The sequence below is a fragment of the Mus musculus genome, chromosome X, assembly GCF_000001635.26.
Source record: "Mus musculus strain C57BL/6J chromosome X, GRCm38.p6 C57BL/6J".
Lineage (NCBI taxonomy): Eukaryota > Metazoa > Chordata > Mammalia > Rodentia > Muridae > Mus > Mus musculus.
In genome coordinates, this window is record NC_000086.7 from 82,934,590 (window position 1) to 82,952,052 (window position 17,463).

The following is a 17,463-nucleotide window of genomic DNA, read 5'->3' on the forward strand; positions in this document are numbered from 1 at the left end:
CAAAGGAGAAAGCAGAATTTGTGTATAGGCAAAGAATTAAGTAAGAAATAATTCCTTATAAGAATCTCTGGGGGTTCCGGGACTCAGCAGAACTTAGGAAATTAGTCTGAACAGGTGAGAGGGTGCGCCAGAGAACCGGACAGCTTCTGGGACGGGCAGAAGCACAGAGCCGCTGAGGCAGCAGCCTGGGCGGGCCGCAGACAACCGGCCACCATCCGGACCAGAGGACAGGTGTCCGCCTGGCTTGGGAGGCGACCTCAGCCTCAGCAGCAGCGGTCGCCATCTGGGTTCCGGGACTCCGCGGGACCTAGGAAATTAGTCTGAACAGGTTAGAGGGTGCGCCAGAGAACCGGACAGCTTCTGGGACTGGCAGAAGCACAGAGCCGCTGAGGCAGCAGCCTGGGCGGGCCGCAGACAACCGGCCACCATCCGGACCAGAGGACAGGTGTCCGCCTGGCTTGGGAGGCGACCTCAGCCTCAGCAGCAGCGGTCGCCATCTGGGTTCCGGGACTCCGCGGGACCTAGGAAATTAGTCTGAACAGGTTAGAGGGTGCGCCAGAGAACCGGACAGCTTCTGGGACTGGCAGAAGCACAGAGCCGCTGAGGCAGCAGCCTGGGCGGGCCGCAGATAACCGGCCACCATCCGGACCAGAGGACAGGTGTCCGCCTGGCTCGGGAGACGGCCTCGGCCTCAGGAGCAGCGGTCACCATCTTGGTTCCAGGACTCCCTGGAACTTAGGACTTTAGTCTGCACAGGTGAGAGTCTGCACCACAGAAGCTGACCAGCTTCTGGGAACTGCCAAAGCAACACAGCTTCTGAGAGAGGCCCTGTTTTGGGCCTTCTTCTTCGACCAGGAGGAGGTCCAAAAACAAGATATCTGCGCACCTTCCCTGTAAGAGAGCTTGCCAGCAGAGAGTGCTCTGAGCACTGAAACTCAGAGGAGAGAATCTGTCTCCCAGGTCTGCTGAGAGACGGTAACAGAATCACCAGAAGAACAATCTCTAAACAGAGTCAACTATAACTACTAACTCCAGAGATTACCAGATGGCGAAAGGTAAACGTAGGAATCCTACTAACAGGAACCAAGACCACTCACCATCATCAGAACCCAGTACTCCCACTTCGCCCAATCCAGGGCACCCCAACACACCCGAAAACCTAGACCCAGATTTAAAAGCATATCTCATGATGATGGTAGAGGACATCAAGAAGGACTTTAATAAATCACTTAAAGAAATACAGGAGAACACTGCTAAAGAGTTACAAGTCCTTAAAGAAAAACAGGAAAACACAATCAAACAGGTAGAAGTCCTTACAGAAAAAGAGGAAAAAACATACAAACAGGTGATGGAAATGAACAAAACCATACTAGACCTAAAAAGGGAAGTAGAAACAATAAAGAAAACTCAAAGTGAGGCAACACTGGAGATGGAAACCCTAGGAAAGAAATCTGGAACCATAGATTTGAGCATCAGCAACAGAATACAAGAGATGGAAGAGAGAATCTCAGGTGCAGAAGATTCCATAGAGAACATCGGCACAACAATCAAAGAAAATGGAAAATGCAAAAAGATCGTAACTCAAAATATCCAGGAAATCCAGGACACAATGAGAAGACCAAACCTACGGATAATAGGAGTGGATGAGAATGAAGATTTTCAACTCAAAGTACCAGCAAACATCTTCAACAAAATTATTGAAGAAAACTTCCCAAATATAAAGAAAGAGATACCTATGAACATACAAGAAGCCTACAGAACTCCAAATAGACTGGACCAGAAAAGAAATTCCTCCCGACACATAATAATCAGAACAACAAATGCACTAAATAAAGATAGAATACTAAAAGCGGTAAGGGAAAAAGGTCAAGTAACATACAAAGGCAAGCCTATCAGAATTACACCAGATTTTTCACCAGAGACTATGAAAGCCAGAAGAGCCTGGACAGATGTTATACAGACACTAAAAGAACACAAATTCCAGCCCAGGCTACTATACCCAGCCAAACTCTCAATTACCATAGATGGAGAAACCAAAGTATTCCACGACAAAACCAAATTCTCACATTATCTCTCCACGAATCCAGCCCTTCAAAGGGTAATAACAGAAAAAAACCAATACAAGAACGGGAACAATGCCCTAGAAAAAACAAGAAGGTAATCCCTCAACAAACCTAAAAGAAGACAGCCACAAGAACAGAATGCCAACTTTAACAACAAAAATAACAGGAAGCAACAATTACTTTTCCTTAATATCTCTTAACATCAATGGTCTCAACTCCCCAATAAAAAGACATAGACTAACAAACTGGCTACACAAACAAGACCCAACATTTTGCTGTTTACAGGAGACACATCTCAGAGAAAAAGATAGACACTACCTCAGAATAAAAGGCTGGAAAACAATTTTCCAAGCAAATGGACTGAAGAAACAAGCTGGAGTAGCCATCCTAATATCTGATAAGATTGACTTCCAACCCAAAATCATCAAAAAAGACAAGGAGGGGCACTTTGTTCTCATCAAAGGTAAAATCCTCCAAGAGGAACTCTCAATTCTGAATATCTATGCGCCAAATACAAGGGCAGCCACATTCATTAAAGAAACTTTAGTAAAGCTCAAAGCACACATTGCACCTCACACAATAATAGTGGGAGACTTCAACACACCACTTTCACCAATGGACAGATCATGGAAACAGAAACTAAACAGGGACACACTGAAACTAACAGAAGTGATGAAACAAATGGATCTGACAGATATCTACAGAACATTTTATCCTAAAACAAAAGGATATACCTTCTTCTCAGCACCTCATGGTACCTTCTCCAAAATTGACCACATAATAGGTCACAAAACAGGCCTCAACAGATTCAAAAATATTGAAATTGTCCCACGTATCCTATCAGATCACCATGCACTAAGGCTGATCTTCAATAACAAAAAAAAATAACAGAAAGCCAACACTCACGTGGAAACTGAACAACACTCTTCTCAATGATACCTTGGTCAAGGAAGGAATAAAGAAAGAAATTAAAGACTTTTTAGAGTTTAATGAAAATGAAGCCACAACGTACCCAAACCTTTGGGACACAATGAAAGCATTTCTAAGAGGGAAACTCATAGCTCTGAGTGCCTCCATGAAGAAACGGGAGAGAGCACATACTAGCAGCTTGACAACACATCTAAAAGCTCTAGAAAAAAAGGAAGCAAATTCACCCAAGAGGAGTAGACGGCAGGAAATAATCAAACTCAGGGGTGAAATCAACCAAGTGGAAACAAGAAGAACTATTCAAAGAATTAACCAAACGAGGAGTTGGTTCTTTGAGAAAATCAACAAGATAGATAAACCCTTAGCTAGACTCACTAGAGGGCACAGAGACAAAATCCTAATTAACAAAATCAGAACTGAAAAGGGAGACATAACAACAGATCCTGAAGAAATCCAAAACACCATCAGATCCTTCTACAAAAGGCTATACTCAACAAAACTGGAAAACCTGGACGAAATGGACAAATTTCTGGACAGATACCAGGTACCAAAGTTGAATCAGGATCAAGTTGACCTTCTAAACAGTCCCATATCCCCTAAAGAAATAGAAGCAGTTATAAATAGTCTCCCAGCCAAAAAAAGCCCAGGACCAGACGGGTTTAGTGCAGAGTTCTATCAGACCTTCAAAGAAGATCTAATTCCAGTTCTGCACAAACTTTTTCACAAGATAGAAGTAGAAAGTACTCTACCCAACTCATTTTATGAAGCCACTATTACTCTGATACCTAAACCACAGAAAGATCCAACAAAGATAGAGAACTTCAGACCAATTTCTCTTATGAATATCGATGCAAAAATTCTTAATAAAATTCTCGCTAACCGAATCCAAGAACACATTAAAGCAATCATCCATCCTGACCAAGTAGGTTTTATTCCAGGAATGCAGGGATGGTTTAATATACGAAAATCCATCAATGTAATCCACTATATAAACAAACTCAAAGACAAAAACCACATGATCATCTCGTTGGATGCAGAAAAAGCATTTGACAAGATCCAACACCCATTCATGATAAAAGTTCTGGAAAGATCAGGAATTCAAGGCCCATACCTAAACATGATAAAAGCAATCTACAGCAAACCAGTAGCCAACATCAAAGTAAATGGAGAGAAGCTGGAAGCAATCCCACTAAAATCAGGGACTAGACAAGGCTGCCCACTTTCTCCCTACCTTTTCAACATAGTACTTGAAGTATTAGCCAGAGCAATTCGACAACAAAAGGAGATCAAGGGGATACAAATTGGAAAGGAGGAAGTCAAAATATCACTTTTTGCAGATGATATGATAGTATATATAAGTGACCCTAAAAATTCCACCAGAGAACTCCTAAACCTGATAAACAGCTTCGGTGAAGTAGCTGGATATAAAATTAACTCAAACAAGTCAATGGCCTTTCTCTACACAAAGAATAAACAGGCTGAAAAAGAAATTAGGGAAACAACACCCTTCTCAATAGTCACAAATAATATAAAATATCTCGGCGTGACTCTAACTAAGGAAGTGAAAGATCTGTATGATAAAAACTTCAAGTCTCTGAAGAAAGAAATTAAAGAAGATCTCAGAAGATGGAAAGATCTCCCATGCTCATGGATTGGCAGGATCAATATTGTAAAAATGGCTATCTTGCCAAAAGCAATCTACAGATTCAATGCAATCCCCATCAAAATTCCAACTCAATTCTTCAACGAATTAGAAGGAGCAATTTGCAAATTCATCTGGAATAACAAAAAACCTAGGATAGCAAAAACTCTTCTCAAGGATAAAAGAACCTCTGGTGGAATCACCATGCCGGACCTAAAGCTTTACTACAGAGCAATTGTGGTAAAAACTGCATGTTACTGGTATAGAGACAGACAAGTAGACCAATGGAATAGAATTGAAGACCCAGAAATGAACCCACACACCTATGGTCACTTGATCTTCGACAAGGGAGCTAAAACCATCCATTGGAAGAAAGACAGCATTTTCAACAAATGGTGCTGGCACAACTGGTTGTTATCATGTAGAAGAATGCGAATCGATCCATACTTATCTCCTTGTACTAAGGTCAAATCTAAATGGATCAAAGAACTTCACATAAAACCAGAGACACTGAAACTTATAGAGGAGAAAGTGGGGAAAAGCCTTGAAGATATGGGCACAGGGGAAAAATTCCTGAACAGAACAGCAATGGCTTGTGCTGTAAGATCGAGAATTGACAAATGGGACCTAATGAAACTCCAAAGTTTCTGCAAGGCAAAAGACACCGTCAATAAGACAAAGAGACCACCAACAGATTGGGAAAGGATCTTTACCTATCCTAAATCAGATAGGGGACTAATATCCAACATATATAAAGAACTCAAGAAGGTGGACTTCAGAAAATCAAACAACCCCATTAAAAAATGGGGCTCAGAACTGAACAAAGAATTCTCACCTGAGGAATACCGAATGGCAGAGAAGCACCTGAAAAAATGTTCAACATCCTTAATCATCAGGGAAATGCAAATCAAAACAACCCTAAGATTCCACCTCACACCAGTCAGAATGTCTAAGATCAAAAATTTAGGTGACAGCAGATGCTGGCGAGGATGTGGAGAAAGAGGAACACTCCTCCATTGTTGGTGGGATTGCAGGCTTGTACAACCACTCTGGAAATCCGTCTGGCGGTTCCTCAGAAAATTGGACATAGTACTACCGGAGGATCCAGCAATACCTCTCCTGGGCATATATCCAGAAGATGCCCCAACTGGTAAGAAGGACACATGCTCCACTATCTTCATAGCAGCCTTATTTATAATAGCCAGAAGCTGGAAAGAACCCAGATGCCCCTCAACAGAGGAATGGATACAGAAAATGTGGTACATCTACACAATGGAGTACTACTCAGCTATTAAAAAGAATGAATTTATGAAATTCCTAGCCAAATGGATGGACCTGGAGGGCATCATCCTGAGTGAGGTAACACATTCACAAAGGAACTCACACAATATGTACTCACTGATAAGTGGATATTAGCCCAAAACCTAGGATACCCAAGATATAAGATACAATTTCCTAAACACATGAAACTCAAGAAAAATGAAGACTGAAGTGTGGACACTATGCCCCTCCTTAGAAGTGGGAACAAAACACCCTTGGAAGGAGTTACAGAGTCAAAGTTTGGAGCTGAGATTAAAGGGTGGACCATGTAGAGACTGCCTTATCCAGGGATCCACCCCATAATCAGCATCCAAACGCTGACACCATTGCATACACTAGCAAGATTTTATCGAAAGGACCCAGATGTAGCTGTCTCTTGTGAGACTATGCCGGGGCCTAGCAAACACAGAAGTGGATGCCCACAGTCAGCTATTGGATGGATCACAGGGCTCCCAATGGAGGAGCTAGAGAAAGTACCCAAGGAGCTAAAGGGATCTGCAACCCTATAGGTGGATCAACATTATGAACTAACCAGTACCCCGGAGCTCTTGACTCTAGCTGCATATGTATCAAAAGATGGCCTAGTCGGCCATCACTGGAAAGAGAGGCCCTTTGGACACACAAACTTTATATGCCCCAGAACAGGGGAACGCCAGGGCCAAAAAGGGGGAGTGGGCAGGTAGGGGAGTGGGGGTGGGTGGGTATGGGGGACTTTTGGTATAGCATTGGAAATGTAAATGAGCTAAATACCTAATAAAAAATGGAAAAAAAAAAAAGAATCTCTGGAAGCTGGAAGTGCTATTACATCTCATATGTGAAACAAGAGAAGAATTGTCAACTTTTAGAACATAGACAAGAAGGTAGAATTTCCAAATATTCTTTACAAGACAAGTCATACTGATACCCATATTAAACATGAGCAATATTTCTCGTGTATATAGAAAAGTCCTTTACAAATATAACATACTGAGGTTAAAGATGAATAATCATTGGTTTACATCAATAGAAAAAAATTTTAAAAACTCAATACCCATTCACTATAAAGAAGATTTAAAAAGAACATTTCAGGAAAGTAAGACTTGTAGACAATTTCTTCAACTTGATAAAATATATCTTCAAAACATATTCTATAGTTTCATCATAGTAGTCATGAAATGCTTTCAAGCTTTTTTACCCTCATATTATGGTTAAGGGGAAAAATCTTGTTTTCTTGTCTACTATTTTTAATAGTATTAGACATTCTAGACAGTGGGAACAATAGGGATGGCTCAGCAACTAAGAGTACTTGCAGAGGAGCTTGCTTTAGTTTCTAGCAGCCATGTGGTGGTGCATAACAATCCATTACCCCTGGGATCTATTACCCTCTTTGGACCTCAATGAGTTCAAGGTACATATGTGGTGCACATACATTCATGCAGGTAAAACACTCATACATACAAAATAGAGGATAAATTCATGTAAGAGAAAATAGCAATTTAAAACCAGTATAGAAATACATGGAAAGTAAATATAAAAAATCAGGGAATGAATTGTCTTTATTTAAAGATGTTTTAGTAGACTTTGTAGACATTCTACATATCCTAAAAAGCTATTTAAAAAAATAATTTCATCAAGATCTCTGGTTACAAGACCCAAAACAAAGAGTTAATTGTTAATCGTTGAGTATTTTATTAGTAACACAATGGGAATAAGTTCTGGAACTCTGTTGTCCAACATTGTCTATAGGTAAAGATATTATTGTATGTTTAAACCTTTATTAAGAGAGTGAGTTGGGCTGGTGAGATGGCTCAGTGGGTAAGAGCACCTGACTGCTCTTCCGAAGGTTCGAAGTTCAAATCCCAGCAACCACATGGTGGCTTACAACCACCCATAATGAGATCTGACTCCCTCTTCTGGAGTGTCTGAAGACAGCTACAGTGTACTTACATTAAATAAATAAATAAATAAATAAATAAATAAACAAATAAATCTTAAAAAAAAAGAGAGTGAGTTTATAAAAGTAGGGGGAGGGGGAATGGGGACTTTCCAGGGTCAGGGCCAGAAAAGGAGATAACATTTGAAATATAAATAAAGAAAATATCCAATGAAAAAAGAGAGTGAGTTTAAGGTCATATTTTCTTAACACAATAAAATTTAAAAAATAAAATTAATTTAAAAAGAATAATTATGAAATGTATCTGTATAGTAAAACATTTGCCTACAATGTAGTGCAGAAGGTCTGGGACTTGACCACCCAAATTGTGCTGCCTTATAGTTTTCCTAAAGATGAAACATTTATAAATCTAACAAATATGTCCATGATCTGTATGCTATAAAGTAAAACCTTGAATGAAATAAAGATATTTCAACAGAACTAAATATGATATTTAAGGGATTGGAGGATATAAGACAGTTAATAGGCTGGTTCTCACCCAAATTGATCTACAGTTTTAATACAGTTGTTTTCAAAACAACAGTAGTAATTTTTGTTTATAAAGGTAAGTAACAAATTATATGCATTTTATTTTTGTGGCTTTTTTTCCTGTCTTTTTAGTAGCTATAAAATATCCACTCCACACATTCCCCATTGAGTGTATTTAAAATTTTGACTTTCCTTTTAATATTAAGATTATAATATAATTACACAATTTCTTCCTTCCTTTTCATCCCTCCACCCTCCTATATACTCCTATTTTCTCTCTTTCAAATTCATACCCCAAAAGGAGACTATTTTAAAACACCTAAAAATACATACTTTCATAACATAAGTAACATTTCAAACAATACAGATAACTTTTTAAAAAAGAAAACTGGCATGGGATGATTTGTTCCAGATCACTAATTTGTAAATTTTATGTAATAATTCTGACTGTTTCAGCTTCTTTTCTCTAGTATTATTTATTGAATGAAGCTATATTGCTTGGATCAGAATGCTTGAATTCATGCTCAATAATTAAAAGTTCAAAAATGTGTTTCTTGAAAGTCAGCATATAACAAGATATTTAGGATTTTCAATGAACAGAATTAAGTCCTTGTTTTCATTTATACTCACCACACTCAGGTTTTCCAATTAATACACCATTTTATGATAAAAAAATTACTGTTTAATACAAAGTAATAGGCAAAGACGAATCTTCATTTTACAGTATGTAGCATAAAAGTATATTCTAAAACATTGGTTTAAAATATATAGATAAGTCTATGCAGTATACAAAAGTATGCTTTCTTTTATTAAGAGGGGATCTGTATGCTCTATTCTTATAAAAACAATTATAATATTTTTCTTTTAATCAAAATATTCGTATACAATATAGTTTGTTTATGGTTTCCCTTACTTTTATTCCTCCTTCTTCCCCATCTTCCCTCCTATTGGATCTACCCCATTTCTGCCTCTCCTGAGAAAACCATCAGACATTTAAGTGGCATTAATAGGATAAAATAAAATATACTAAGCTAAATCAAAAACAAGCCTATCAGAAAAGGATAGAACAAACGGAAAGAAAAAATTCCAAGAAAAGGTACAAGAAATATATAGATGCAGAGACCAACTCATTCACACTCAGGAATCCCATAAAAACACAAAATCTGAAATCTTAGAGCCATAATGTATATGCAAATGATCTACAGTGTCAACTAAATAAAAATTTCAACTTCTGACACAACATTTTGAAATAAGAAGCATTCCAAGATGCTGTTGAATTCACTTTCTCTTTCATCTACTCCTGGACATGCAGCCTACCCTCAATGAGTAGTTTGTTTCCCCAGTGAGAATTCATTGGAGGAAACGAAATTTTCATTTGCAAGTTGTTATCAATTGGAGATCACTCCTGGATTAGTAATGGCCATGTGTCTTCTTCTTTCAGCTCTAGGATTCTAAATGGTACAGATCATTGCAGGCCCTGGGCATGCTGCCTCAGTCTCTATTGAGTTCATGTGCATATAAAATCTGTGTATTTAGAAGAGCCATCCACTCTGGCTCTTACTTACTTTTGTCTCCTCTTCCACGGTGTTCCCTGAGCTCCCAGAGGTAGGGTTTGATGGAGAGCTCCCACTTAAGACTGAGTCTCTTCTCTGCACATTGTCTGTTCCCAAATCTTGCAGAACAAAGCTTCTCTGACAATGACTGAGCAAGGCATTGATCTATGGGTAGAGCAGAATGGTATTAGGGACTAATTCATTGCTGTATTCCTTAGAATAGTTGCATTTTATTTTACCCTAGGTTCCTCAGCTACCTACTTTCAGGTTTTTCGCTCCATGAGTAGGGTTGGTTATGGGTTTTACCCACCCAACCCCCAAAACCATTGGGACACTATTGCACTAGCATACCTTGCAGGCTGGACACCTTTAGAAATCAAAAGGTTTGTGTTATATTTCTCCTTGGGGGCATCCAGAGTAGCTTTCTGTACCAAAGATGCTAGCATATAGGGTTAAAGACTCTATGGAGGCATGAATGCAACTTCTCCATGTTCTACAGGTTGTGAAGATGTTGCCTTCAGCAATGGGACCTTGTTGTCAGTTTGTGGAGAGCAACCTGTAGCTTTGACAATAGCTTGTATTGTTTGGGGTTTCCCATGGAACCCCTTGGCCCAAAATCTGAATTAATTGTAACCCATTATTGGCACTGAAAACTGGTGACAAAAGATACTTGGTTGAGACTCTGCTCTGCCCATTATTTGGTTATTTTATTTAGATTGTCTTCATTTATTGATATATATTAAGAAGTTTCTGCTGTATTACATTTCCATACTAGAGTAACTCATATGGCTATTAATTTTAACCATCTTTCCCTGTACTTTTTCCCTCACTTCCCCATCTCTTTCCCTTCTACTCCTCCAGCTCCTCCCTTAATCCTTCAGTTTAATCAATTCCCCAACCCATCCATGCATAATATGCCTTCTATTTCTCCTTCCTAGGGAGATTTTATTTTTAATCTCCCATGGCCCAATTGTCTATATGTAATCTCTGTGATTCAATTATTATCTTAAAATTATTTTAATAACACACAAATTTGATTCATGCTTTATTATATGATGTCTGAAAATGCCTGTTTTTCAAAGTGCTGAATTTAGAACATCTATTCTTAACTATTTCTTTATATAGTCACATGTGTAACAGACTGAGAAACCTCATCAAAAAATCTAAAATCTGAAATGCTACAAAATTTGAAACGCTTTATGCACCAACATGATGCTACAAATAAAAACTTCATCTGTGTTCCTAGAAGCAGACCTATAGGAATGTTTACAACTGTTTTTGACTATTTTGCAAAAAGAAGTCAATGGAATTGTGTCAGTCTTTTCAACGTATTGTTGTAGAGCAATGAGACTCTTTTTTTTTTTTTTGGTATAGTATAGAAAAATAAAGTTTATTCAGGGCATGGGGAGGGGAGTTAAGAGGGTAGTAGAGACAGAGAGAGAGAGAGAGAGGGAGAGAGAGAGAGAGAGAGAGAGAAGAATAGAGGAGTAGTGGTCTGAGATGAGCATATGGAGAGAGAGGGGGGAGGGGCATAGGGAGAGAGGGGGGAAGGGGCAAGAGGACAGAGCAGGAGCAAGAAGGCAAGAGCAAGAGGATAAGACTCTTATAAGGAAAAAATACATGCTATCAGTCTAAATCTCCCATTTACACAAAACTTAATTCAAAGTGAATCATAGATCTAATATATATATATATGTGTGTATATGTGTGTGTGTGTGTGTGTGTGTGTGTGTGTGTGTGTGTGTGTGTGTGTTTTCAAGACAGGGTTTCTCTGTATAGCCCTGGCTGTCCTGGAATTCACTTTGTAGACCAGGCGGGCCTTGAACTCAGAAATCCGCCTGCCTCTGCCTCCCTAGTGCTGGCATTAAAGGCGTGCACCACCACGCCCGGCTAAAATATATTTTTAAAAAAATATTCTTAAAAGTAAACAAAGCTTTTAAGATGCAAGAAATAGACAATTGTTATTAGTTCATATTCCAAAAATACTAAACTATAAAAATACATAAAAATTGATGTTAGCAAATGTTATACCTTTTACTTCATAAATACCTGAATAATTCAAAGTATTCCCATCTTGAAATTATAAGGAGTTCTTGCATCTCAGCAGTAAAATAACAAATACATGACAAGCCTCAGTTACACAACTAAAGAATGGGCAAATGTATGTATAGACACTGTTTTGAAGTGTTTATTCAGGAGTAAGAGAAAATGATGAGCTGGTAATTAATGTGAAATTTTACTTAAAGAAGTTGAATAAATTCTGGATCTCTACCATAAGATACTACAACAGAAGTCCATCATACCATAGTATATGCTTAAACATTTTAAGAGAATAAATCTAAAATACTTTACCCCATAAACTACAGTTTCAAAAAGGTACATTGAGAGTTATTTAATATCATCATCCATTAGAAAATTTGAAGTTATAGCTGTCATGATATTTTCCTACATCTTTGAAATAAAAAATAATCAGAAATTAAGAACATGATACTGGTGAGAATTTGATGAGCGTGCATTAAGTCATTCATACAGTACTGATAGATATCCATTGCTCCAGTAAATTTGCCATTATCTCAAAAATTTATGCAAACATTTGCTAAAGGGCCCAGAAATTATAATTTTGGCTATTAATTCTACTCAGAAAAAAAGATATGATTTTTTGTAGCTTTATTTTTACTGATCAAAACTTGGAATAACCAAAATGTCTTTCAGTTGATGAATAGATAAACAGATGACAACACAGCCATAGATAGACACACTACTCAGAATAATTGTAAGAAGCTATTGATAAGAATTTGAATGGCAATTGATGACACAATTCTAAGAGAAAAGCTCACAAATTGAATGATTATATTGCTAAAACATCTGTAAAATGGCAAAGTTAGAAAGAGGGAAGACAAATGTGTTGGTGATGAGCCTGAAACATGACTGGGGAGGGTAAGTCATATGACTATGAAAAGATAGTATGAGACAACTCTTAGTAGTAATGGAATAGTGCTGCATCATGATCAATAAAGTGACTGCAGTACATGTACACAGTGACATTTTAACATAAAGAAAAGTTAAATCATGACATTTAGAGAAAATTGAATAGAAATGGAAATCATATTGTTAAGCAAAATGAGCCAGACTCAAAAGTATGCTTTCTTGCCTATAAGAAATCTAAATGTGTGTGTGTGTGTGTAGTTGTGTGTGTATCTGTGTGTTGGGGTGGGATGGGGGTCATAAAAGTAGAAAGGGAACTATGGATAGAGAAGGAAAGATTGTAAGGGAAGGAAGACAGGTGAAAACATGAGATAACATGGGGTAGGGAAGGGGTGGCACATATACTTATTAAACACATTGCACTCTATTTTCATGTTCTCATAAACTTGCTTAACTTGCAAAATTGTATGTATTATAAGGTACTAAAACAACTCAAGGAAGATGATTATAATGGTAAAATAAATATCTTTCTAACAGTGTTACCAAAGTATTTAAAATATATTGATCTTACCTGATACATAAATAATGAAGATGAATAAAGGAATTATTTACAAACATCCTGGATGACGTATCACACTTCTGTCCATTAATATTACAGGTTTTTTGAGGGAACCATTAACTAGTCACTATCTCAATATTTCATAGAATTGTTTGAATAATTATTACAGCAGAATTTGAGGAAGAATACATTTCTTGTAAAGTAGTCTTAATATAGCTCACAACTGATACTTGGCATTTTGGGAATTTTGTATTCTACTCAGAAGAGGACTCTCTATTTTAGCAGAAACCTTGTCTCCAAAGTTTTACTCACATTCTTCCTTCAGAAATCAGCTGTGCCATTCCACTGCTGCTTCTCTTAGAGTATTCGCATTAGCATACATAATTTTGATTGGATCCCAAGGGTAAAAATTAATTTTGGTAGACATCAGATAGCTTACAAATGAATGGATTATTCTAGGTATTTTTTGAAGTCTAGTAGAATAGAATGCCATTTTTGGTAGTGTTGAAGAGAGGGAGAAAACAAAAACAAAAACAAAAGCAAAAGACAGTTAATAGCTAATTCTTGATCCAGATTTTCTGTTTATTAGTTTTGGAAATTAACAAAGTTACTAAAAATATTGTGACAGCATTGTACTGATGAGTTTTTATATTTAGGGGACTTTGAGAGCAAGACTGAGTTCCCTGTGCTATTCTGGTTTGGATGTGACTCAGAACACAGTTGAACATTATTTGAACTCACAGAGCTTGCCATTCTGGAAGCACAGCCTTATATGTAGTGTCCATGGGCAGTCCTATTATGGGAAAGCAACTTGAGAGAAAAGGCGGGTCACTTGCTTGTGCGCAGGTCCTGGAATTTGAAATATCCAGAGGCCTCTACAGAATCCTGGCATCAGTTACTATGTTGACTCACTCAGTGTTGGGCTCACTCACTTGCCCCTTACAGGACTCAGCTCTTGAAGGCAATAGCCTTTATAGAAAAAACGAATAGGAAGACTTGAAGTGCTATTTTTTTTTTTGTCAAGGCTGCTGAAGTTTATTGGCTTCTCATCGTACCTAAGCCTCCTGGAGCAATAAAACTGGGAGAAACTTTTACCAAGATTTTTATCCCTGCCTTGATATATACTTTTTCTTCCAAATGCTTTGGTGGGAAGAAGTAGAGGACTGTTGTAAGTACAAAATAACTAAAAGTATCTTAACTGTGGCATGACTTTCAGCTTGTGACAAGCTCACTGAGTAGGCAGATTGATTACAGTAGCTTATGAAAAAGCATAAATTTCGTCATTTATCTACTTTATTATCCATATGTGTGAATATATATATATATATATATATACATATATATATGTGTGTGTGTGTGTGTGTGTGTGTGTGTGTGTGTGTGTTTCACACTGAAATCTTTTCAGTAGATATAAGGAAGAGTTGTGGGTTTTTTTTACTATTATTTGTTTGCCCTTTGCAATAAAAATACACATTATTTTTTTTTAAGAAACCACTAAATAATATATTCATAGCTTGACTTGAGTGTGTGGAACAGACCATTTTGATGATTGTGAAGTAGATTATATATCTCTTTTATCTCTTTTTATTTAAATTGCTATTCCTTGTAATAGTTTTATAGACAGTTGTAAGCTGACATGCATTCTCAGTGAACTGATTCTCTATGGGAATAACTGAGCCCTGAATTTGAAAAGGTTTTATCTGGCATAGTGTAGGGGAAAGTAAAGAAAATGAGTTTTGTTTTGTTTTGCTTTGCTTTTGTTTTTGTTTTGATAGTGTTCATAAAGATTGAATTTCTAAGTTTTTTTTATTATACTTCATATTTTAAATGTTCTGTTCTCTGTCATATTATGATTATTCTTTAAATAATGATACAATTTGTGCTGGAAAATAACCATGCCGTGTCTTGATCTGAAAACAAAATAAAATCTTAGAAGGGTTGTCATCCCATTTTGTAATGATTTGGTGATTCATGTCTACTGTGACCTAGCTGGTCAGGAAAACTTTTAGATCAGTCCTTTATTTAAAAATGCCTCCCACTTGTTTTTTTTAAAGAATCAGCTATGACTAATGAATTTTAAAATTGACCCAAACACAACAACAAAAATAATATATAAAAATAACACATGATGAAGCCAGTGTGTCTCAGAGATATATATGGTTGAAGGTTATCATTTTCTCACTATTTTTGTCTTGTGGATTCTAGTCATTCAAGATAGCAATGAGATGACAATTATAAGCAATGACAATGCTTATAATTAAGAATGAAGATAGAAATTTTCACAAATGACTAATGATTAACAAATTCTAGGGAAAAAAAAACCCTCAAGCACCTACTCAGAAAAAGATTGAAGAAATCGAAGTTGTGCATCTATTGATTTTATAATAGATGCCTCTCCATTTCACAGCATACCACCTGTTTCTAGTGTTGCCTTCTGACAATTATTTGTGAGCATCAATATTATTTCTTAAAGGAAAAGCTGCTCTGTTTCATGTCAGTGCAAAATACATAGAGCACTTATCCACGGTTTTTTTTTTTTTTTTTTTTTTTTTTTTTGGTTACACACAGGTATGCACATTTAAAATTTATCTTTCGATGTCTTGTGTATCAACTTATAAATATTATTGAGATAATTCATTGGTGATAGTTAAGTCTTCAAAACAAAAATAAAAAACCAGTGCCCAGAGCACTTTTGAAAAACCATTTATTAGAAATGCAGTTATGAAATGAAAAAAGGCGAGCTTATGCTCAGCTGTGGTATATTACGTTTTTAAATACTTTAGATTTGAAATAAACTTTATCACACAGCATTTCTAAATCGTGAAATAATGCCTCTGCAAAATAACAGTAGGTTTAAGGAAAAAGAAGTTATTTTAAGGGTTATGGTGCATGAAAGCTTTCTGTTTTACTAGTTGGGTGTTTTGATATTTGAATCTTGTTTCCCAATTTGCTTAAATTTGAAAAACTTTGAAGAACCTATTTGTTTCTAAATCTCAAAACATTACTGTTTAAAAAAAAAAAAGGTTGTGGCATTAAAACAAAGATTTACTTTTAGAATTACATATATAATTTAGAATATTAAATGGCACAATTTGTCTTGAAGCCTAACAAATTTATATTTTAGAATTTCAATTTTAAGATCACTTAAGGGCATGTTAACTGAAAAAAGAAAATCCTCTTTAAATGCATGATATAATTTCTAATCTAATAAGAGTCTTTTTTCTTGTCTCTTTATATAATATCATTATGGAAATGATAATATATTATGTTATATAGATGTTATTCTTTTATTTTAAAATGTCTATGGAACATAACATCTAAATTAAAGTTATTTTTAAAAACACATGGGAATATAGTTTTGCCTTTATTCTTGAAGGTAAGTTTCTGATGTAAAAGTATCATTTATTTTTACTTATTTTATTTAACTATAATTTTAAATTAGCATACACAGTCTACCTACTTGCTCCCTTCTCCCATTTTAAATCATTACTGCTTATGAAACAGGCCTCCAGTTTCCAGCTATTTGTATAAATTAATAAAGGACATACAAATATTCACTCTATTAGAAAGCATAAGTTTTCACTTTTTTTTTTTAACTCTGGGGTATGATAGTATAAAAGGAAATGATTTAACAAGCAACTCTCACTTTCTTTGCAACTTCTATGAGACTAACTTATTAAATACAACTTACCTGATTTTGATCAATGATCTTTTTGTTATAAATTCAAGAAAAATAGCATGTGTGTGTGAAAACAGGTTTTTATACACATACAGGTATACTTGAATGGTAGAAAACAATGGACAGTGGTATTTTGGTGGAGGGACTGAGGGACTAGGTGAAATTTAAAGGGTAATCTACTATTTCTTAAAAATAGTTTTCTTTCAAAATTTAAAGTCTATTTTAATTATATATATATTAAAAAATAACACTAATCAATATCCTTGGCCAAAAGATAGTGTGAATCACGATTAAAAGAGAATATTATGGATTTATGTGGCCTAAGATTACAAACCTGGGAGAGCTCTTTCTAAAAACTTAATATATAAATATTTTTTTATTAACATCGAATAAG

At 36.3% G+C, this 17,463-nt stretch overlaps 1 protein-coding gene across 10 annotated transcripts in view; it reads left to right on the plus strand.

The window, feature by feature from the left end:
* Positions 1-17,463, plus strand: part of Dmd (dystrophin, muscular dystrophy) — a 2,390,387-nt gene that overhangs the window by 119,926 nt on the left and 2,252,998 nt on the right. For 2 of the 10 annotated variants that reach the window (XM_017318379.2, XM_017318378.1), the window contains exon 1: positions 11,871-14,558. The exons of 1 other annotated variant lie outside the window; for it this stretch is intronic. In XM_017318379.2, coding sequence (XP_017173868.1) covers positions 14,528-14,558 — 31 coding nt within the window. In that variant the 5' untranslated portion in view covers positions 11,871-14,527. Of the gene's footprint in view, positions 1-11,870; positions 14,559-17,463 lie in introns of those variants that run through there. 7 more of the 10 variants (XM_006527767.3, XM_017318375.1, XM_017318377.1 and 4 more) reach the window with 6 other exon arrangements.